The 24,825-nt window shown below is 45.3% G+C and overlaps 1 protein-coding gene across 2 annotated transcripts in view; it reads left to right on the top strand.

Annotated features, from left to right (window-relative positions):
- Positions 1-24,825, top strand: part of DNAI1 (dynein axonemal intermediate chain 1) — a 201,856-nt gene that overhangs the window by 134,620 nt on the left and 42,411 nt on the right. For both annotated transcript variants that reach the window (XM_056552268.1, XM_056552269.1), the window contains exon 20: positions 612-797. In XM_056552268.1, the coding sequence (XP_056408243.1) occupies positions 612-797 (186 nt within the window). The remainder of the gene's footprint in view (positions 1-611; positions 798-24,825) is intronic.

Consider the following 24,825-nt stretch of genomic DNA (forward strand, 5'->3'; position numbering starts at 1 on the left):
CAAGTGTGAATACAAGCAGAGATATAGGTTCACATAACAGATACAAAACAGGCAGGACCAAACCGTCCAGTACAGACAGACATCACTAGACAAACAGAACTAGGCTAAATGCTAAACAAGCGGGTCAGAACTACAAAGCCATGGCTAAAACAAAGTACAAGCCGGAACTGAAACCAACAGAAGTAAAACCAGAAAAAAGCTGAACAGAACTGGACTGAAATCAAGAACCCAGCTAGAAAGCTGAGGAGCAATGAAATACCCGTCCTCAGCTGCTGATTGGCCCAGGCCTGTAACTCAACCAGAGTACAGGATGCAAGGCCTGGGAAGGTGCGATCATTACAGTAAATGTCACAATTCTCTGTGTACAGTCTATGCCCATGTGTCTAGTGTAATGGGGTTACATCATATCATTGAATCCTGTTTCCAATTCTACAGGTTTACTGTTCGCTCTCAGGTTTATAGCTCATTTCCATTGTCCATGTCAGGTTCTCTGTACAGGTTCTGGTCTAAAGTAGTGCTATGTTAGGTCCAGCACCCTCACCATGAATGTACTTGGGCAATGGTGATATTGACCTTCCACCTCTCATCGCTTCTGTTGTCCATCTCCTCAGGTCCACGTCTTCGACCTGTCCGTCAACAAGTACGAAGCCCTGTGTCAGCAGGCCGTGGTAGCCAAGAAGAAGACCAAACTGACTCACATTGAGTTCAACCCCGTCTACCCGGTGATCATTGTCGGGGACGATCGCGGTCACGTCATCTGCCTGAAGTTATCACCAAACCTGCGCAAAATGCCAAAGGTAAGTGAATGATGTGCCCAGGTATCGAGGAAGCTTGTATCTATGAAAGCCTTCGCTGCCTTCTGTGAGGTTACAGTGACCGACAAGGGTTGTTTATCCAATATTTATGGCCCTGTCACCGGCAGGCATCTTACTCTATAGTGAAGTGCCGAGCCTGGCAGGCATCCAGTGGGTGAGGGCAGAGGTGACCTTCATTGGAGGAGGGGGGGTCTGAGCGTCTCATCTTCTCGCCTTTCTTCACCACCGAGCTCTCCTGCGCTCTTCTCTGTCTCATCCATAGCCAGACTATTGATCAGATAATCCGCAGAGACGTCGGACATATTGGTTTTAGACCCAGGTTTAGATGGAGGCAGTTCCTGAAATGCGTTACTAAGAGGAGTTTTTACTACAACCATAAACCTATAGCGCCCAATAATCCTGGTTTTTAGTCTGTAAAAACTTTGGCGCCAATAAAAATAGTATCAACAAGTAGAGATAGGGGGTTGATAAAATCTGACACGTAGAAATTCTACAAATAAGGTCCACGTGACCGAAACGGGACGGATTTTATAAAGTATAGCAGAGTATACAGGAGACTGTTATGTGTATATAGCAGAGTATACAGGAGACTGTTATGTGTATATAGCGGAGTATACAGGAGACTGTTATGTGTATATAGCGGAGTATACAGGAGACTGTTATGTGTATATAGCAGAGTATACAGGAGACTGTTATGTGTATATAGCAGAGTATACAGGAGACTGTTATGTGTATATAGCAGAGTATACAGGAGACTGTTATGTGTATATAGCAGAGTATACAGGAGACTGTTATGTGTATATAGCAGAGTATACAGGAGACTGTTATGTGTATATAGCAGAGTATACAGGAGACTTTTATGTGTATATAGCAGAGTATACAGGAGACTGTTATGTGTATATAGCAGAGTATACAGGAGACTTATGTGTATATAGCAGAGTATACAGGAGACTGTTATGTGTATATAGCAGAGTATACAGGAGACTGTTATGTGTATATAGCAGAGTATACAGGAAACTGTTATGTGTATATAACAGAGTATACAGGAGACTGTTATGTGTATATAGCAGAGTATACAGGAAACTGATATGTGTATATAGCAGAGTATACAGGAAACTGTTATGTGTATATAGCAGAGTATACAGGAAACTGTTATGTGTATATAGCAGAGTATACAGGAAACTGTTATGTGTATATAGCAGAGTATACAGGAGACTGTTATGTGTATATAGCAGAGTATACAGGAGACTGTTATGTGTATATAGCAGAGTATACAGGAAACTGTTATGTGTATATAGCAGAGTATACAGGAGACTGTTATGTGTATATAGCAGAGTATACAGGAGACTGTTATGTGTATATAGCAGAGTATACAGGAAACTGATATGTGTATATAGCAGAGTATACAGGAGACTGTTATGTGTATATAGCAGAGTATACAGGAGACTGTTATGTGTATATAGCAGAGTATACAGGAGACTGTTATGTGTATATAGCAGAGTATACAGGAGACTGTTATGTGTATATAGCAGAGTATACAGGAGACTGTTATGTGTATATAGCAGAGTATACAGGAAACTGTTATGTGTATATAGCAGAGTATACAGGAGACTGTTATGTGTATATAGCAGAGTATACAGGAGACTGTTATGTGTATATAGCAGAGTATACAGGAGACTGTTATGTGTATATAGCAGAGTATACAGGAGACTGTTATGTGTATATAGCAGAGTATACAGGAGACTGTTATGTGTATATAGCAGAGTATACAGGAGACTGTTATGTGTATATAGCAGAGTATACAGGAGACTGTTATGTGTATATAGCAGAGTATACAGGAGACTGTTATGTGTATATAGCAGAGTATACAGGAGACTGTTATGTGTATATAGCAGAGTATACAGGAGACTTATGTGTATATAGCAGAGTATACAGGAGGCTGTTATGTGTATATAGCAGAGTATACAGGAGACTGTTATGTGTATATAGCAGAGTATACAGGAGACTGTTATGTGTATATAGCAGAGTATACAGGAGACTGTTATGTGTATATAGCAGAGTATACAGGAAACTGTTATGTGTATATAGCAGAGTATACAGGAGACTGTTATGTGTATATAGCAGAGTATACAGGAGACTGTTATGTGTATATAGCAGAGTATACAGGAGACTGTTATGTGTATATAGCAGAGTATACAGGAGACTGTTATGTGTATATAGCAGAGTATACAGGAGACTGTTATGTGTATATAGCAGAGTATACAGGAGACTGTTATGTGTATATAGCAGAGTATACAGGAGACTTTTATGTGTATATAGCAGAGTATACAGGAGACTGTTATGTGTATATAGCAGAGTATACAGGAGACTTATGTGTATATAGCAGAGTATACAGGAGACTGTTATGTGTATATAGCAGAGTATACAGGAGACTGTTATGTGTATATAGCAGAGTATACAGGAGACTGTTATGTGTATATAGCAGAGTATACAGGAGACTGTTATGTGTATATAGCAGAGTATACAGGAGAATAAGATTCCTGTCTTTAGACCCCAAGCAATGTAAGTGGCATCTGACAGATAAATACCCCGTGTCTGCTGATCGAGGAGAAGACGGATCAAAGGACAAGATTGTTTCCTCTTTATATATCTTTCTGTTCTATAAAGAAAAAAAATCACTATTCTGCTGGTGAGATCACTGTGTCCATACATTACATTACTTATCCTGTACTGATCCCGAGTTATATCCTGTATTATACTCCAGAGCTGTACTCACTATTCTGCTGGTGAGGTCACTGTGTACATACATACATTACTTATCCTGTACTGATCCTGAGTTATCTCCTGTATTATACTCCAGGGCTGTACTCACTATTCTGCTGGTGAGGTCACTGTGTACATACATTACATTACTTATCCTGTACTGATCCTGAGTTATCTCCTGTATTATACTCCAGGGCTGTACTCACTATTCTGCTGGTGAGATCACTGTGTACATACATTACATTACTTATCCTGTACTGATCCTGAGTTATATCCTGTATTATACTCCAGAGCTGTACTCACTATTCTGCTGGTGAGGTCACTGTGTACATACATTACATTACTTATCCTGTACTGATCCTGAGTTATATCCTGTATTATACCCCAGAGCTGCACTCACTATTCTGCTGGTGAGGTCACTGTGTACATACATTACATTACTTATCCTGTACTGATCCCTGAGTTATATCCTGTATTATACTCCAGAGCTGTAATCACTATTCTGCTGGTGAGCTCACTGTGTACATACATTACTTATCCTGTACTGATCCTGAGTTATATCCTGTATTATACTCCAGAGCTGTACTCACTATTCTGCTGGTGAGATCACTGTGTACATACATTACATTACTTATCCTGTACTGATCCTGAGTTATATCCTGTATTATACTCCAGAGCTGTACTCACTATTCTGCTGGTGAGGTCACTGTGTACATACATTACATTACTTATCCTGTACTGATCCTGAGTTATATCCTGGATTATACTCCAGAGCTGTACTCACTATTCTGCTGGTGAGGTCACTGTGTACATACATTACATTACTTATCCTGTACTGATCCTGAGTTATATCCTGTATTATACCCCAGAGCTGTACTCACTATTCTGCTGGAGGTCACTGTGTACATACATTACATTACTTATCCTGTACTGATCCTGAGTTATATCCTGTATTATACCCCAGAGCTGTACTCACTATTCTGCTGGTGAGGTCACTGTGTACATACATAACATTACTTATCCTGTACTGATCCTGAGTTATATCCTGTATTATACCCCAGAGCTGTACTCACTATTCTGCTGGTGAGATCACTGTGTACATTCATTACATTACTTATCCTGTACTGATCCTGAGTTATATCCTGTATTATACTCCTGAGCTGTACTCACTATTCTGCTGGTGAGATCACTGTGTACATACATAACATTACTTATCCTGTACTGATCCTGAGTTATATCCTGTATTATACCCCAGAGATGTACTCACTATTCTGCTGGTGAGGTCACTGTGTACATACATTACATTACTTATCCTGTACTGATCCTGAGTTATATCCTGTATTATACTCCAGAGCTGTACTCACTATTCTGCTGGTGAGATCACTGTGTACATACATTACATTACTTATCCTGTACTGATCCTGAGTTATATCCTGTATTATACCCCAGAGATGTACTCACTATTCTGCTGGTGAGGTCACTGTGTACATACATTACATTACTTATCCTGTACTGATCCTGAGTTATATCCTGTATTATACCCCAGAGCTGTACTCACTATTCTGCTGGTGAGGTCACTGTGTACATACATTACATTACTTATCCTGTACTGATCCTGAGTTATATCCTGTATTATACTCCAGAGCTGTACTCACTATTCTGCTGGTGTGGTCACTGTGTACATACATTACATTACTTATCCTGTACTGATCCTGAGTTATATCCTGTATTATACTCCAGAGCTGTACTCACTATTCTGCTGGTGAGGTCACTGTGTACATACATTACATTACTTATCCTGTACTGATCCTGAGTTATATCCTGTATTATACTCCAGAGCTGTACTCACTATTCTGCTGGTGAGGTCACTGTGTACATACATTACATTACTTATCCTGTACTGATCCCGAGTTATATCCTGTATTATACTCCAGAGCTGTACTCACTATTCTGCTGGTGAGATCACTGTGTACATACATTACATTACTTATCCTGTACTGATCCTGAGTTATATCCTGTATTATACCCCAGAGATGTACTCACTATTCTGCTGGTGAGATCACTGTGTACATACATTACATTACTTATCCTGTACTGATCCTGAGTTATATCCTGTATTATACAGTTTCTCATTTCCGTCTTTTCTTCCTGCGGACGCATTATTCTGGTAATAATTTCTCGTCCTCAGGACCGGATTTAATGCGAGTCCCGTGCGGACACGTTATCTCTGTGCGGCAGGCTTCGGGGGGCGGCGGTGTGAATGAGCGCAGTATTGTGGTCCGGGGGGGCCGGATCCTCTATCTTCCTATCGTTCCTTCATTAACACTCCAGGCAGACTCCCACGGAGTGTAGAAAAATTAACCACTTCCCTGCTGCTGCGAGGGTATTCAGCTCTGAAAACAAATACTTCTCACAGCTGAGGTTTTGTTACAATTGAATGAAGTGTAGACAAGTCTTCTGTGGACTCCAGACTGTTACATTTCTTTCCTGGAGTGATACATTGTAGCAAACAGACTATGGCAGTTTTTTTTTATGTCAGAGTTTCCCAACCAGTGTTGCAAAACTACAACTCCCAGCATGCCCGGACAGCCTTCGGCTGTCCGGGCATGCTGGGAGTTGTAGTTTTGCAACAGCAGGAGGCACCCTGCTTGGGAAACACTGCTCTATGAACAGAACTGAAGCCACCATCCTTTCTTTTGTAAATCACCTTACTCTGAGGGTTTGTTACAATGTATCTAGCCTAGACACAAAGGCTGTCCGGGCATGCTGGGAGTTGTAGCTGTGCAACAGCTGGAGGCACCCTGCTTGGGAAACACTGGTCCATGAACAGAACTGACGGCACCATCCTATATTTTGCAAATCACATTACTCTGAGGGTTTGTTACAATGTATCCAGCCAAGACACAAAGGCTGTCCGATCATGCTGGGAGTTGTAGTTTTGCAACAGCAGGAGGCACCCTGCTTGGGAAACACTGCTCTATGAACAGAACTGAAGCCACCATCCTTTCTTTTGTAAATCACCTTACTCTGAGGGTTTGTTACAATGTATCCAGTCTAGACACAAAGGCTGTCTGGGCATGCTGGGAGTTGTAGTTTTGCAACAGCAGGAGGCACCCTGCTTGGGAAACACTGCTCTATGAACAGAACTGAAGCCACCATCCTTTCTTTTGTAAATCACCTTACTCTGAGGGTTTGTTACAATGTATCTAGCCTAGACACAAAGGCTGTCCGGGCATGCTGGGAGTTGTAGCTGTGCAACAGCTGGAGGCACCCTGCTTGGGAAACACTGGTCCATGAACAGAACTGACGGCACCATCCTATATTTTGCAAATCACATTACTCTGAGGGTTTGTTACAATGTATCCAGCCAAGACACAAAGGCTGTCCGATCATGCTGGGAGTTGTAATTTTGCAACAGCTGGAGGCACCATGCTTTGGAAACACTACTCTATAAATAGAACTGCAGGCACCATCCTATATTTTGCAAATCACCTTACTCTGAGGGTTTGTTACAATGTATCCAACCTAGACAAAAAGGCGCCTAGACACAAAGGCTGTTTGGGCATGTTGGGAGTTGTAGTATTGCAACAGCTGGAGGCACCCTGCTTGGGAAACACTACTCTATAAATAGAACTGCAGGCACCATCCTATATTTTGTAAATCACTTTACTCTGAGGGTTTGTTACAATGTATCCAGTCTAGACACAAAGGCTGTTCGGGCATGCTGGGAGTTGTTGTATTGCAACAGCTGGAGGCACCTTGCTTGTGAAATGCTGCTCTATAAACAAAACTGCAGGCACCATCCTATATTTTGTAAATCACTTTACTCTGAGGGTTTGTTACAATGTATCCAGTCTAGACACAAAGGCTGTCCGGGCATGCTGGGAGTTGTTGTATTGCAACAGCTGGAGGCACCTTGCTTGGGAAACACTACTTGATAAGCAGAATTGAAGGACTCATCTTATCTTTTGTTAATCACTTTACTCTGAGGGTTTGTTACAATGTATCGCACTCTCTCCAGCCCTGGGAGTTTGTTACAATGTGTCAGACTGTTACATTTCTCTTCTGCACTGATACATTGTAACAAACAGGTGGAGTTTGTGCTGCTGATGTGTTTAGATCAGGCGGTACAGTAACAAACCCTCAGCTGTGAAGAGTTTTAGTTGAGGACAGGGTTTCAGCGTGTATTCCCGTACAGTCCCCGCCGCCCTGTGATGTCACAGTCTTATAGCAATCATCCCTCATCTGATGATGTCATCGCCTCTGCTTGTTATTCTGCCGCGGTGTTCCTCCCTCATCTGATGATGTCATCGCCTCTGCTTGTTATTCCGCCGCGGTGTTCCTCCCTCATCTGATGATGTCATCGCCTCTGCTTGTTATTCTGCCGCGGTGTTCCTCCCTCATCTGATGATGTAATCGCCTCTGCTTGTTATTCTGCCGCGGTGTTCCTCCCTCATCTGATGATGTCATCGCCTTGCTTGTTATTCTGCCGCGGTGTTCCTCCCTCATCTGATGATGTCATCGCCTCTGCTTGTTGTTCCGCCGCGGTGTTCCTCCCTCATCTGATGATGTCATCGCCTCTGCTTGTTGTTCCGCCGCGGTGTTCCTCCCTCATCTGATGATGTCATCGCCTCTGCTTGTTGTTCCGCCGTGGTGTTCCTCCCTCATCTGATGATGTCATCGCCTCTGCTTGTTATTCCGCCGCGGTGTTCCTCCCTCATCTGATGATGTCATCGCGGCTGCTTTACATTCTGCCTGCGTGGGATGATGTCATCGCCTCTGCTTGTTATTCTGCCGCGGTGTTCCTCCCTCATCTGATGATGTCATCGCCTCTGCTTGTTATTCCGCCGCGGTGTTCCTCCCTCATCTGATGATGTCACGGCGGCTGCTTTACATTCTGCCTGCGTGGGATGATGTCATCGCCTCTGCTTGTTGTTCCGCCGCGGTGTTCCGGGGTGAAGCGGGGGTCGCCGGTGATTGATAGGCGATAAGTGTAGCTCGCCGTGTTTTAATCACATCGGGATAATTGTCTGTAATAGGTTTATTAACTCCGGGGGATCGGGGGCCGCGTCCTCGCAGGTAGAGAGCGAATTAATTTCATGCTGCCTGTCGCCGGCGTCTTCACACGTTGTTCCGGGTTCTTGATTACCGAGTCCATTTCCTGCAGCAATTAAACACGTACCAGACGCATCCTGTCAGCGCCGCGAGCGAAGCAAAGTGTTACCGAGAGATAACAGAGACGGTTCACTATATGGAAGTGGTATGATCCAGTCACCTCCAGAGCTGCACTCACTCTTCTGCTGTTGCATCATGTCACATCCTCCAGAGCTGCACTCACTATTCTGCTGTTACATCATGTCATATCCTCCAGAGCTGCACTCACTATTCTGCTGTTACATCATGTCTTATCCCCCAGAGCTGCACTCACTATTCTGCTGTTACATCATGTCTTCTCCTCCAGTCACCTCCAGAGCTGCACTCACTATTCTGCTGTTACATCATGTCTTATCCTCCAGAGCTGCACTCACTATTCTGCTGTTACATCATGTCATATCCTCTAGAGCTGCACTCACTATCCTGCTGTTACATCATCTCTTATCCCCCAGAGCTGCACTCACTATTCTGCTGTTACATCATGTCTTCTCCTCCAGTCACCTCCAGAGCTGCACTCACTATTCTGCTGTTACATCATGTCTTCTCCTCCAGTCACCTCCAGAGCTGCACTCACTATTCTGCTGTTACATTATGTAATATCCTCCAGAGCTGCACTCACTATTCTGCTGTTACATCATGTAATATCCTCCAGTCGCCTCCAGAGCTGCACTCACTATTCTGCTGTTACATCATGTCATATCCTCCAGAGCTGCACTCACTATTCTGCTGTTACATCATGTAATATCCTCCAGAGCTGCACTCACTATTCTGCTGTTACATCATGTAATATCCTCCAGAGCTGCACTCACTATTCTGCTGTTACATCATGTCTTCTCCTCCAGAGCTGCACTCACTATTCTGCTGTTACATCATGTCTTCTCCTCCAGAGCTGCACTCACTATTCTGCTGTTACATCATGTCTTCTCCTCCAGAGCTGCACTCACTATTCTGCTGTTACATCATGTCTTCTCCTCCAGTCACCTCCAGAGCTGCACTCACTATTCTGCTGTTACATCATGTCTTCTCCTCCAGTCACCTCCAGAGCTGCACTCACTATTCTGCTGTTACATCATGTAATATCCTCCAGAGCTGCACTCACTATTCTGCTGTTACATCATGTCTTCTCCTCCAGTCACCTCCAGAGCTGCACTCACTATTCTGCTGTTACATCATGTAATATCCTCCAGAGCTGCACTCACTATTCTGCTGTTACATCATGTAATATCCTCCAGAGCTGCACTCACTATTCTGCTGTTACATAATGTCTTCTCCTCCAGTCACCTCCAGAGCTGCACTCACTATTCGACTGTTACATCATGTAATATCCTCCAGAGTTGTACTCACTATTCTGCTGTTACATCATGTAATATCCTCCAGTCGCCTCCAGAGCTGCACTCACTATTCTGCTGTTACATCATGTAATATCCTCCAGAGCTGCACTCACTATTCTGCTGTTACATCATGTCTTCTCCTCCAGTCACCTCCAGAGCTGCACTCACTATTCTGCTGTTACATCATGTCTTCTCCTCCAGTCACCTTCAGAGCTGCACTCACTATTCGGCTGTTACATCATGTAATATCCTCCAGAGTTGTACTCACTATTCTGCTGTTACATCATGTAATATCCTCCAGAGCTGCACTCACTATTCTGCTGTTACATCATGTAATATCCTCCAGAGCTGCACTCACTATTCTGCTGTTACATCATGTCTTCTCCTCCAGTCACCTCCAGAGCTGCACTCACTATTGTGCTGTTACATCATGTCTTCTCCTCCAGTCACCTCCAGAGCTGCACTCACTATTCTGCTGTTACATCATGTCTTCTCCTCCAGTCACCTCCAGAGCTGCACTCACTATTGTGCTGTTACATCATGTCTTCTCCTCCAGTCACCTTCAGAGCTGCACTCACTATTCGGCTGTTACATCATGTAATATCCTCCAGAGTTGTACTCACTATTCTGCTGTTACATCATGTAATATCCTCCAGAGCTGCACTCACTATTCTTTTTAGCAGCCAGTGCAGCCTATTCCCCCCCCCCCACCATTATCTGATTCCGCACTCTTCTCGGGGACACCCCCGGTCATCAGAGTTCCTGTACTTCAGGTTGTCCCTTACACATAGCTTCCCCTGAAAGCAGCGCCAGGCCAAGTCCCCAAACTTCTGGGGGATCCTTTTCATGTTCAAAAGATACAACCCCAACCTCAGATCCCGACCTGGGCAGTCCCTGAGCGCCAGAGGCTTCTGGAAGTGGGTCAACAGAACTGCCTTGACTGGGTCCTGATCTCCCACACTCCCCCGACGTATCGCCCTCAGAGTCGGGGTAGCGTAAGCCCACCACTCTTACTACTACATACCATATTTTTCGCCCTATGGGACGCACCGGCATATTAGACGCACCTAATTTTAAAGGTGCAAAATCTAGAAAAAAAAAGACTCTGAACCCAATAGTGGTCTTCAACCTGCGGACCTCCAGATGTTGCAAAACTACAACTCCTGTCTCGGGAAACGCCCAGTTTAGAAGCAAATCCCCCATAGCAAACCTCTTCTACTCTGTGCAGTTCCCGAGACAAGCAGAGATGTCAGCAGAGAGCACTTAGACAGAAAAGGACAACCTTAACTTCAGAAGCTCATAAGTACTGAAAGGATTAAGATTTTTTAATAGAAGTCATTTACAAATCTGTTTAACTTTCTGGAGCCAGTTGAGATATATATATATATATATATATATATAAGTTTTTTCCTGGATAACCCCTTTAAGGTCAAAATGGTCACCAAGTGTTTTTCGGAGGGTTCCGAAAAGTCAGCTGATCCGGGCAAGAAGAATATCGTGTATAGATAGTGAGTATGGAAACTCAGAAAAACTGATCGTGCAGAAATTTCTCTAATCTAATCTCTGATTAGAGATGAGCGAATTTACAGTAAATTCGATTCGTCACGAACTTCTCGGCTCGGCAGTTGATGACTTTTCCTGCATAAATTAGTTCAGCTTTCAGGTGCTCCGGTGGGCTGGAGACTCTTTCCTAGGACTGTATCCACCTTTTCTAGCCACCGAAGCACCGGAAAGCTGAACTAATTTACGCAGGAAATGTCAGCAACTGCCGAGCCGAGAAGTTCGTGACGAATCGAATTTACTGTAAATTTGCTCATCTCTAGTTCTGGAAGGAAGGGAAGGAAGTGAGATTAATGGACAGGAAAGAATTGTTGAAAAATAAATCTAAAGAGAAGAAGGTTTACAATCGTGTCATGTATACAGGCAAGTATGATAGACCAGTGTTTCCTAACCAGGGTGCCTCCAGCTGTGGCAAAACTACAACTCCCAGCATGCCCAGACAGCCTCTGGCTGTCTGGGCATGCTGGGAGTTGTAGTTTTGCCACAGCTGGAGGCACCCTGGTTGGGAAACACTGTGATAGACATATCCCCATGATTCCACAGGTGATACATAAATATTGGGGTCTATTAAAGGGGTATTCCAGGAAAAAATTTATATATAGATATATATATATATCTCAACTGGCTTCAGAAAGTTAAACAGATTTGTAAATTACTTCTATTAAAAAATCTTAATCCTTCCAATAATTATCGGATGCTGAAGTTGAGTTGCTCTTTTCTCTCTGACCACAGTGCTCTCTGCTGACATCTCTGCTTGTCTCGGGAACTGCACGGAGTAGGAGAGGTTTTGCTATGGGGATTTGCTTCTAAACTGGGCGGTTCCCGAGACACTTGTCATCAGAGAGCACTTAGACAGAAAAGAACAACTCAACTTCAGCAGCTCATAAGTACTGAAAGGATTAAGATTTTTTAATAGAAGTAATTTACAAATCTGTTTAACTTTCTGGAGCCAGTTCATATATATATATATAAAAAAGTTTTTTTCCTTGAATACCCCTTTAACCCCTTAAGGACCCAGCCATTTTACACCTTAGGACCCGGCCATTTTTTGCACATCTGACCACTGTCACTTTAAACATTAATAACTCTGATGCTTTTAGTTATCAATCTGATTCCGAGATAGTTTTTTCGTGACATATTCTACTTTAACATAGTGGTAAAATTTTTTGGTAACTTGCATCATTTCTTGGTGAAAAATCCCCAAATTTGATGAAAATTTGAAAATTTAGCATTTTTCTAACTTTGAAGCTCTCTGCTTGTAAGGAAAATGGATATTCCAAATATTATTTTATTTTATTCACATATACAATATGTCTACTTTGTGTTTGCATCATAAAATTGATGAGTTTTTACTTTTGGAGACACTAGAGGGCTTCAAAGTTCCGCAGCAATTTTCCAATTTTTCACAAAATTTCCAAAATCACAATTTTTCAGGGACCAGTTCAGGTTTGAAGTGGATTTGAAGGGTCTTCATCTTAGAAATACCCCACAAATGACCCCATTATAAAAACTGCACCCCCCAAAATATTCAAAATGACATTCAGTCAGCATTTTAACCCTTTAGGTGTTTCACAGGAATAGCAGCAAAGTGAAGGAGAAAATTCACAATTTTCATTTTTTACACTCGCATGTTCTTGTAGACCCAATTTTTGAATTTTTACAAGGGGTAAAAGGAGAAAATGTATACTTATATTTGTAGCCCAATTTCTCTCGAGTAAGCACATACCTCATATGTCTATGTAAAGTGTTCGGCGGGCGCAGTAGAGGGCTCAGAACCGAAGGAGTGACAAGGGGATTTTGGAGAGTACGTTATTCTGAAATGGTTTTTGGGGGGCATGTCCCATATAGGAAGCCCCTATGGTGCCAGGACAGCAAAAAATACCCACATGGCATACCATTTTGGAAACTAGACCCCTTGAGGAACGTAACAAGGAATAAAGTGAGCCTTAATACCCCACAGGTGTTTCACGACTTTTGCATATGTAAAAAAAATTTAAAAAAATGTCAATAAAATGTGTGCTTCCCCCCAAATTTCTCATTTTTGCAAGGGTTAATAGCAGAAAATAGCCCCCAAAATTTGTAACCCCATCTCTTCTGAGTATGGAGGTACCCCATAAGTTGACATGAAGTGCACTACGGGCGAACTACAATGCTCAGAAGAGAAGGAGTCATATTTGGCTTTTTGAGAGCAAATTTTGCTCGGGGGCATGTCGCATTTAGGAAGCCCCTATGGTGCCAGGACAACAAAAAATACCCACATGGCATACCATTTTGGAAACTAGACCCCTTGAGGAACGTAACAAGGGGTACAGTGAGCATTTACCCCCCACTGGTGTCTGTCAGATCTTTGGAACAGTGGGCTGTACAAAATTTTTAATTTGCGCAGCCCACTGTTCCAAAGATCTGTCAGACACCAGTGGGGGGTAAATTATCACTGCACCCCTCATTACATTCCGTGAGGGGTGTAGTTTCCGAAATGGGGTCACATGTGTTTTTTTTTTTTTTGCGTTTGTCAAAACCGCTGTAACAATCAGCCACCCCTGTGCAAATCACCTCAAATGTACATGGCGCACTCTCCCTTCTGGGCCTTGCTGTGCGCCCCCAGAGCACTTTGCGCCCACATATGGGGTATCTCCGTAGTCAGGAGAAATTGCATTACAAATTTTGGGGGCTTTTTTCCCTTTTACCTCTTGTCAAAATGAAAAGTATAGGGCAACACCAGCATGTTAGTGTAAAAATTTTTTTTTTTTTACACTAACATGCTGGTGTAGACCCCAATTTCACCTTTTCATAAGGGGTGAAAGGAGAAAAAGCCCCCCAAAATTTGTAAGGCAATTTCTCCCGAGTATGGCGATACCCCGTATGTGACCCTAAATTGTTGCCTTGAAATACGACAGGGCTCCAAAGTGAGAGAGCGCCATGCGCATTTGAGGCCTGAATTAGGGATTTGCATAGGGATGGACATAGGGGTATTCTACGCCAGTGATTCCCAAACAGGGTGCCTCCAGCTGTTGCAAAACTCCCAGCATGCTTGGACAGTCAACGGCTGTCCGGCAATACTGGGAGTTGTTGTTTTGCAACAGCTGGAGGCTCCATTTTGAAAACAGTGGCGTACCAGACGTTTTTCATTTTTATTGGGGAGGGGGGCTGTGTAGGGGTATGTGTATATGTAGTGTTTTTTACTTTTTATTTTATTTTGTGTTAGTGTAGTGTAGTGTTTTTAGGGCACAGTCACATGGGCGGGGGGTTACAGCGATTTTCCCGCTGCGAGTTTGAGCTGCCGCGTAAAATTTGCTGCATCGCAAACTTGCAGCCTGATACTCACTGTAAGCCCCTGCCCATGTGAGTGTACCCTGTACATTCACAAGGGGGGGGACCTCCAGCTGTTGCAAAACTACAACTCCCAGCATGCACAGTCTATCAGTGCATGCTGGTAGTTATAGTCTTGCAACAGCTGGAGGCACACGGGTTGGGAAACACTGAGTTAGGAAACAGAGAATGTTACCCAATCAGTGTGCCTCCTGTTGTTGCAAAACCACAACTCCCAAACATTCTCAGGCATGCTGGGAGTAGTAGTTCGGCAACATCTTTAGAGCCAGATGTTGCCGAACTACAACTCCCAGCATGCTTGGAGTTGTAGTTTGCAACATCTGGAGGACTACAGTTTGCAGACCACTAATACAGTGGTTCCCAATCTGTGCCCTTCCAGATGTTGCAAAACTACAACTCCCAGTATGCCAAAACTGTCCAGGCATGCTGGGAGTTGTAGTTCTGCAACATCTGAAGGGCCAGATGTTACAGAACTACAACTCCCAGCATGCCTGGACAGTAAGGGCATGCTGAGAATGTGTAGTTTTGCAACATCTGGAAGGGCACAGTGGTCTCCAAACTGTGGACCTCCAGATGTTGCAAAACTGCAACTCCCAGCATGCCCAGACGCCAAGGGCTGTCTGGGCATGCTGGGAGTTGTAGTTTACAGGGTCCCATTACAGCAATGCATGTCGCTTTACGGCGACGTGCATTGCTGTAAAGGGCCCGACCGCGGCTGAAGATCTACTCACCTGTCGCCGCCGCCGCCATCTTCCTGGCCGGGATCCGGGTCTTCAGGGACGAGGTAAGTACCGGGGCCGGTCCCCAGCACTCCCCCGTCCCCCGCCGCATCCTCCGGTCTTCCTCCCGTCCTCTCCGGACTTTCATGGGCCGGGCAGGACGGGAAGAAGTAACCGCCCCCCCTCCTGCGATTGGTCGGTTAACTAACCGAAGAATCGCAGGGGATCGGAGGAGGTGGCCGGCTTGCCACCTCGCTCCTATACTCCAGCATGGTCCTGGCTGTCTGTGACAGTCGGGATCATGCGAAATTACCGGGCGGTCGGGTCCCAGAGACCCTATCAGCCCGGTATCGCCGCAGATCGCAAGAGCGATTTCCCTTGCGATTTGCGGCGATCGCCGACATGGGGGGCATACATGGCCCCCCTCGGCGTTTGCCTTGGATCCCTGCTGAAGGATTTCAGCAGGGATCCGCTTCCGATCTCTGCCCGGCGAGCGGCGGAGACCAGGAAAAGACCATGACGTATGCATACGTCATGGGTCCTTAAGACCCAGGGTGTGATGGCGTATGCATACGTCATGGGTCCTGAAGAGGTTAAAGGATTAGTCCAGTGCTGAAAACTTATCCCCTATCCTAAGGATTAGTTTCAGATCGCGGGGGGTCCGACTGCTGGGGCCCCCCGAGATCTCCTGTACGGGGCCCCGCCTCGCTGGCCAGATAGCGGGTGCCGACCACCGCACGAAGCGGCAACCGACACGCCCCTTCAGTACATCGCTATGGCAGAGCCAGAGATTGCCGCTTTATGCGGTGGTCAACACGCCCCCTTCCCGCAGGCTGCCGGGGCCCCGTACAGGAGATCGCAGGGGGTCCCAGCGGTCAGACCCCCCCCCCCCCCGCGATCTGAAACTATGGGGGACATTGATAAATATTTGCTTATGTGTTCCTTTTTTTAGTTATTTTTTTCTTATTTATCATCTGCTTTCAGCCTGTTCAGTTCATACATTTCTTTCACATAAATAATTTTTCTTTTTTTTTGCTTTTTTAGTGGCTTTTTCTGCTCCGTGTCTGAGCCGGAGTAATTTTAGTGGGTTTTTTCATGCGATGCGACTTTTTGGCGACTTTCGCACTTGGTAAATCTCTGACCACTGCAAGTCAAAAATAAATTTTTGTTTTGGTAAGCAAGATTTTTATTTTTTGCTTAGGACACTGAACAAGCAAAAAGTCGCAGAAAAAAGAGCGTAGGCTCACGTGCGACAATTTTGCGACAATTTTAATAAGAAAAAAAAAATACTAAATGCTTTTGATAAATGTCCCCCTATAAGTTTTTCAGCACTGGATATCTCCTTTAAAGGGGTACTCCGTTGAAAAACTTTTTTTTTTTTTTTTTTTATCAACTGGTGCCAGAAAGTTAAACAGATTTGTAAATCACTTCTATTAAAAAATCTTAATCCTTCCAGTACTTTTTAGGGGCTGTATACTAAAGAGAAATCCAAAAAAGAAATGCATTTCCTCTGATGTCCTGACCACAGTGCTCTCTGCTGACCTCTGCTGTCCATTTTAGGAACTGGAGAAAATCCCCATAGCAAACACATGCTTCTCTGGACAGTTCCTAAAATGGGCAGCAGAGGTCAGCAGAGAGCACTGTGGTCAGGATATCAGAAGAAATGCATTTCTTTTTTGGATTTCTCTTTAGTATACAGCAAATCTGTTTAACTTTCTTGGCACCAGTTGATTTAAAAAAAAAGTTTTTCACCGGAGTACCCCTTTAAGTGCCCTTGTGTTATGGGTACGTAGGGCAAACGAGCAGAACGGTGAAAATTAGAATTTCAGAACATAAAATCGCCATATGCAAAGCCCTTGAAAGCCCTTGTCCAATACAAGAAAGTAAATTCAGCATTTCGCCAATGGCTGTCCGGGCATGCTGGGAGTTGTAGTTTTGCAACAGCTGGTGGCACCTGGGTTTGGAAACAATGACTTGAATTTGAGTTGTAGTTTTGCAACAGCTGGAGGCACCTGGGTTTGGAAACAATGACTTGAATTTGAGTTGTAGTTTTGCAACAGCTGGAGGCACCCGGGTTTGGAAACAATGACTTGACTTTGAATTGTAGTTTTGCAACAGCTGGAGGCACCTGGGTTTGGAAACAATGACTTGAATTTGAGTTGTAGTTTTGCAACAGCTGGAGGCACCTGGGTTTGGAAACAATGACTTGAATTTGAGTTGTAGTTTTGCAACAGCTGGAGGCACCCGGGTTTGGAAACAATGACTTGACTTTGAATTGTAGTTTTGCAACAGCTGGAGGCACCTGGGTTTGGAAACAATGACTTGAATTTGAGTTGTAGTTTTGCAACAGCTGGAGGCACCTGGGTTTGGAAACAATGACTTGAATTTGAGTTGTAGTTTTGCAACAGCTGGAGGCACTCGGGTTTGGAAACAATGACTTGAATTTGAATTTCGGCGACATGATATGGTACCTTGCCACCACAAATTAGAATAAAATTGCGTTTTATCGTGCGTCCCTAATAAACCATCACTATACGGTGACACATCCGCAGTTACCCCATAGTACGTAGGAACGTTGGCTGCTGTAGTGACCAGGGCGGACACATTGCCGTTCAGGAGTCTTGGAAAGCTGGATGACCGCCTCTGTTGTCCTTTACAGCTGAGGAGGACACAAGGACTTGTCTCGCGCCTCGGCCGTCGGGGGACTGCTCAGGATTGCAGGCGGCTGCGCCGGTTCAGAGCGTCTCTCTGCTGTAATTAGTCGCTTTGATTGTTCGGCGGATTCCATTAACCTTTTCCTGATTTGTTTTCTTTGTTGTGCGGCGCAGGCTTCACGCGCTCTTCATGTAAACGCCGCTCCTGCCGTACTGAGGGCGCCGCGTGACGACCGGATCACGCTATCGGGGGGGAAAACACTCACTACAGGCGTCTAATGAGCCGCTCGGGATTTATAATCCGAAACATCCTGTCTCTGTCTGCACGGGCTGCGGATTATTATGGCGACCGGCGCGGTCATGTGACACCCGGCGCTCGTCTGCCCTACACTGTGGCTCTCCAGCTGTTTCAAGACTACAACTCCCAGCATGCCTTTGGCTGTCGGGGCATTCTGGGTTATTGTAGTTCTGCAACAGCTAGAGAGCCTGCGGCTGTCCGGGCATGCTGGGAGTTGTAGTTTTGCAACAGCTGGAGGCACCCTGCTTGGGAAACACTACTTGATAAGCAGAATGGAAGGAACCATTTTACCTTTATAAGTCTCCTTGTTCTGAGGGTTTGTTACAATGTATCCAGCCTAGACACAAAGGCTGTCCGGGCATGCTGGGAGTTGTAGTTTTGCAACAGCTGGAGGCACCCTGCTTGGGAAACACTGCTGTATCTACAGAACTGAAGGCACCATCCTATCTTTTGCAAATCACCTTACTCTGAGGGTTTGTTACAATGTATCCAGTCTAGACACAAAGGCTGTCTGGGCATGCTGGGAGTTGTAGTTTTTGCAACAGCTGGAGGCTCCCTGCTTGGGAAACACTATTTGATAAGCAGGCTAGAAGGAACCATTTTACCTTTATAAGTCTCCTTGTTCTGAGGGTTTGTTACAATGTATCTAGCCTAGACACAAAGCCTGTCCGGGCATGCTGGGAGTTGTAGTTTTGCAACAGCTGGAGGCACACTGGATGGTAAACACTGCTGTATCTGCAGAACTGAAGCCACCATCCTATCTTTTGCAAAGCACCTTACTCTGAGGGTTTGTTACAATGTATCCAGCCTAGGCACAAAGGCTGTCCGGGCATGCTGGGAGTTGTAGTTTTGCAACAGCTGGAGGCACACTGATTGAGAATCACTGCTGTATTTGCAGATCTGAAGGCACCATCCTATATTTTGTAAACCACTTTACTCTGAGGGTTTGTCACAATGTATCCAGTCTAGACACAAAGCCTGTCCAGGCATGCTGGGAGTTGTAGTTTTGCAACAGCTAGAAAGCCACGGGTTGCAGTATAGGAATCTACACATATATACATCAGTCTGTGGCAGTGTTTCCCAAGAAGAATGCCTCCAGCTGTTGCAAAACTACAACTCCCAGCATGCCCAGACAGCCTTCGGCTGTCCGGGCATGCTGGGAGTTGTAGTTGTGCAACAGCTGGAGGCACCCTGGTTGTGCAGAACTGAAAGCACCATCCTATGTTCTGTAAATCACCTTTCGCTTAGGGTTTGTTACAATGTATCCAGTCTAGACACATTAGCAGCATAAAACCACTCTCTCCTGCCCTGGGAGTTTGTTACAATGTATCAGTGCAGGTTAATCGGATAAAGTCCAGACTGTTTAATTCACAGGGTCTAGATTGGATACAATTGTTACAAACCTTCAGCCGTGAGAAGTATTAGGCCACGACAAGGATATTCAGATTCAGTAAGCATATAGCACTACATGAGCAGTAGGGGGCGTAACTTTAGTACAGGGGGTCCGACTCAAGAAGGGGTCCCCGTACGGGTCTGTAGTACTACAAAGAGCAGCAGAGGTGCAAGGTCACCACAGGGTAACCCCATAGAGAGGAACAAGGGGTCCTCACCATGAGAGGTGACTGTACTGAGGACCGCACAGCGCCCCCTGTCTGATGGGTAGGGTAGAGAATAAGGCTTCTTGTATCTTCTTACCATCTAATGTACGATAATATTTGCAGCAATACGTCTCCCGTCGCCGTTTCTCTACATTAGTAACTGCCGTTCAGGAGCCTGGGAAAGTTGGGTGATGACCCGAAGGAAGCTGCTAACGATAATACTGATAAATCTGAGCTTAGAGACATGAGAGCAGCTTCTTATACAATAGATTTACCTCATCCCCCCATCCCCATTGTCCTGAGAACATCAGACCTACACGGATACGGCGCAAACCGCCATACGAATGGATGATTTCAGACGCCATATTTTAGTCTGTGTTAGCTGGAAGCCCATTAAACATCCGAGTGTTGTGATCAGAACAATCCCATCAATGGCCGCCGTGCTGCTGGTGACGGATCCACCGCGGGGCCCGGATTAATGGGCCGGAGACAATGCTCCACCGCCGCCACCACCGCACACGTCAACGCGATCGAGCGAAGACATCAAACACCGAGGATCAGAACAGCAATGAAAGAGGAAACAAGGAAAATAAAGAGCAAAAATAATCAGATCATATAGAAGAGGGACGAATAGAGAACAGATCTGTGACAGGAGGACGTATAGAGGACAGATCTGTGACAGGAGGGGGTATAGAGGACAGATCTGTGACAGAAGGACGAATAGAGGACAGATCTGTGACAGGAGGGGGTATAGAGGACAGATCTGTGACAGGAGGAGGAATAGAGGACAGATCTGTGACAGAAAGACGAATAGAGGACAGATCTGTGACAGGAGGAGGTATAGAGAACAGATCTGTGACAGGAGGACGTATAGAGGACAGATCTGTGACAGGAGGGGGTATAGAGGACAGATCTGTGACAGAAGGACGTATAGAGGACAGATCTGTGACAGGAGGGGGTATAGAGAACAGATCTGTGACAGGAGGGGGTATAGAGAACAGATCTGTGACAGGAGGACGTATAGAGGACAGATCTGTGACAGGAGGGGGTATAGAGGACAGATCTGTGACAGAAGGACGTATAGAGGACAGATCTGTGACAGGAGGACGTATAGAGGACAGATCTGTGACAGGAGGACGTATAGAGGACAGATCTGTGACAGAAGGACGAATAGAGGACAGATCTGTGACATGAGGGGGTATAGAGGACAAATCTGTGACAGGAGGAGGTATAGAGGACAGATCTGTGACAGGAGGGGGTATAGAGGACAGATCTGTGACAGGAGGACAGATCTGTGACAGGAGGACGAATAGAGGACAGATCTGTGACAGGAGGACGTATAGAGGACAGATCTGTGACAGGAGGACATATAGAGGATAGATCTGTGACAGGAGGAGGTATAGAGGACCGTTCTGTGATGGGGACATATAGAGGACAGATCTGTGACAGGAGGAGGTATAGAGCACCGATCTGTGACGAGGACATATAGAGGACAGATCTGTGACAGGAGGGGGTATAGAGGACAGATCTGTGACAGGAGGATGTATAGAGGACAGATCTGTGACAGGAGGAGGTATAGAGGACAGATCTGTGACAGGAGGAGGTATAGAGGACAGATCTGTGACAGGAGGACGTATAGAGGACAGATCTGTGACAGGAGGAGGTATAGAGGACAGATCTGTGACATGAGAACATATAGAGGACAGATCTGTGACAGGAGGAGGTATAGAGGCCTGATCTGTGACAGGAGGACGTATAGAGGACAGATCTGTGACAGGAGGAGGTATAGAGGACAGGTCTGTGACAGGAGGGGGTATAGAGGACAGATCTGTGACAGGAGGACGTATAGAGGACAGATCTGTGACAGGAGGAGGTATAGAGGACAGGTCTGTGACAGGAGGGGGTATAGAGGACAGATCTGTGACATGAGGGGGTATAGAGGACAAATCTGTGACAGGAGGATGTATAGAGGACAGATCTGTGACAGGAGGGGGTATAGAGGACAGATCTGTGACAGGAGGATGTATAGAGGACAAATCTGTGACAGGAGGAGGTATAGAGGACAGGTCTGTGACAGGAGGGGGTATAGAGGACAGATCTGTGACAGGAGGATGTATAGAGGACAGGTCTGTGACAGGAGGGGGTATAGAGGACAGATCTGTGACAGGAGGGGGTATAGAGGACAGATCTGTGACAGGAGGGGGTATAGAGGACAGGTCTGTGACAGGAGGATGTATAGAGGACAGGTCTGTGACAGGAGGACGTATAGAGGACAGATCTGTGACAGGAGGATGTATAGAGGACAGGTCTGTGACAGGAGGGGGTATAGAGGACAGATCTGTGACATGAGGATGTATAGAGGACAGGTCTGTAACGCCAGTAATAGCAGTAAATAGTTTGTATATTGCAGTGTATAGGAGGAGGATGCTGGGAGTTTTCTATTAACCCTCGTGTGCCCCATAGCGTATTCACGTGTTTCTATTTCGGGGCAGATTACGCGGATTCCCCTCCGTTTGTCGCTTCCATTATGTCCCCGCTGGACTTTTCATTAATCGAGTGATTCCGGGAAGAATGGCATCTCTCCCAGGAGCGCCGCACGCCTCGCATTCAGCGTGTTTACAGATCAGCACTGGCATCCCGACGGGTTTCTACGCGTTAATGGGAAAATCCGAGGCGGCGGGGGATCCTGGGGGTTGTAGTTTTGGCAGCTGATACCAGAATAGAAGTAAAATCTCTCACCTGAGTATAGTGTGTGGAGACCCCATCCCCTCTGCGAGGATGTGTGTACCAAGGGCCTCGCAACGTGTGCTACAAACTCTGTGGCCCCCGCATTGCTATTGCATAGATTTCTTCCAGAAGCAGCGCCACATCTGTCTTCAGGCTGAGTGCGGTATTACAACTCAGCTCACTTCAAAGGAACTGAGCTGCAATATTTCATGCAGCCTGAGGACAGGTGGGGCGCTGTTTCTGGGAGAAATCTATGCTCCTTTATGGCTGGTTAGAGGCGAATGAGCGCACTTTATTGTTTTCTGTTGTCAGCCAAGTGCATAGTGCATTGGCTAGGAGTCATTAGGACAGTGTTTTCCAACCAAGGTGCCTCCAGCTGTTGAAAAACGACAAGTCCCAGCATGCCCAGACAACCTTTTGCTGTCCGAGCATGCTGGGAGTTTTAGTTTTACAACAGCTGGAAGCACCCTGGTCGGAAAACACTGATAGGTTGGTGCCTTTCAGTTTTGCCTATAGAGCAGTGTTTCCTAAGGAGGGTGCCTCCAGCTGTTGCAAAACTACAACTCCCATCATGCCCAGACAGCCTTTTTGTCTACACTGGATACGTTGTAACAAACCCCCAGAGTAAGGAGCTTTACAAAAGATAGGATGGTGCCTTAAGTTCTACCCATAGAGCAGTGTTTCCCAAGCAGGGTGCCTCCAGCTGTTGCAAAACTTCAACTTAGTTCTATGGTGTTTTTATATTTCCAAATTGCAGTCTTACCCAAGCAGAGTGCCTCCAGCTGTTGCAAAACTTCAACTTGGTTCTATGGTGTTTTTATATTTCCAAATTGCAGTCTTACCCAAGCAGGGTGCCTCCAGCTGTTACAAAACTACAACTCAAATTCAAGTCATTGTTTCCAAACCCGGGTGCCTCCAGCTGCTGCAGAACTACAATTCAAATTCAAGTCATTGTTTCCAAACCCAGGTGCCTCCAGCTGTTACAAAACTACAACTCAAATTCAAGTCATTGTTTCCAAACCCAGGTGCCTCCAGCTGTTACAAAACTACAACTCAAATTCAAGCCATTGTTTCCAAACCCGGGTGCCTCCAGCTGTTACAAAACTACAACTCAAATTCAAGTCATTGTTTCCAAACCCAGGTGCCTCCAGCTGTTACAAAACTACAATTCAAATTCAAGTCATTGTTTCCAAACCCAGGTGCCTCCAGCTGTTACAAAACTACAACTCAAATTCAAGCCATTGTTTCCAAACCCGGGTGCCTCCAGCTGCTGCAGAACTACAACTCAAATTCAAGTCATTGTTTCCAAACCCAGGTGCCTCCAGCTGTTACAAAACTACAACTCAAATTCAAGTCATTGTTTCCAAACCCAGGTGCCTCCAGCTGTTGCAAAACTACAACTCAAATTCAAGTCATTGTTTCCAAACCCAGGTGCCTCCAGCTGTTGCAAAACTACCACTCAAATTCAAGTCGTTTCCAAACCCAGGTGTCTCCAGCTGTTGCAAAACTACAACTCCCAGTATGCCCGGACAGCCAACGGCTGTCCGGGCATACTGGGAGTTGTAGTTTTGCAACAGCTGGAGGCACCCTGCTTGGGAAACACTGCTCTATAGGCTGAACTGAAGCCGCCATCCTATCGTTTGTAAATCACCTTACTCTGAGGGTTTGTTACAATGTAACCAGTCTAGACGTAAAGGCTGTCTGGGCATGCTGGGAGTTGTAGTTTTGCAACAGCTGGAGGCACCCTGCTTGGGGAAGACTACAATAGAGAAATATAAAAACACCATAGAACCAAAGATTGGGGAAAACTGTTCAGGGTATGATGGGAGTTGTAGTTTTTTCGGTGAATACTGCTGTATTGTTGCAGAACTACATG

This window comes from Hyla sarda, unplaced genomic scaffold (assembly GCF_029499605.1).
Source record: "Hyla sarda isolate aHylSar1 unplaced genomic scaffold, aHylSar1.hap1 scaffold_149, whole genome shotgun sequence".
Lineage (NCBI taxonomy): Eukaryota > Metazoa > Chordata > Amphibia > Anura > Hylidae > Hyla > Hyla sarda.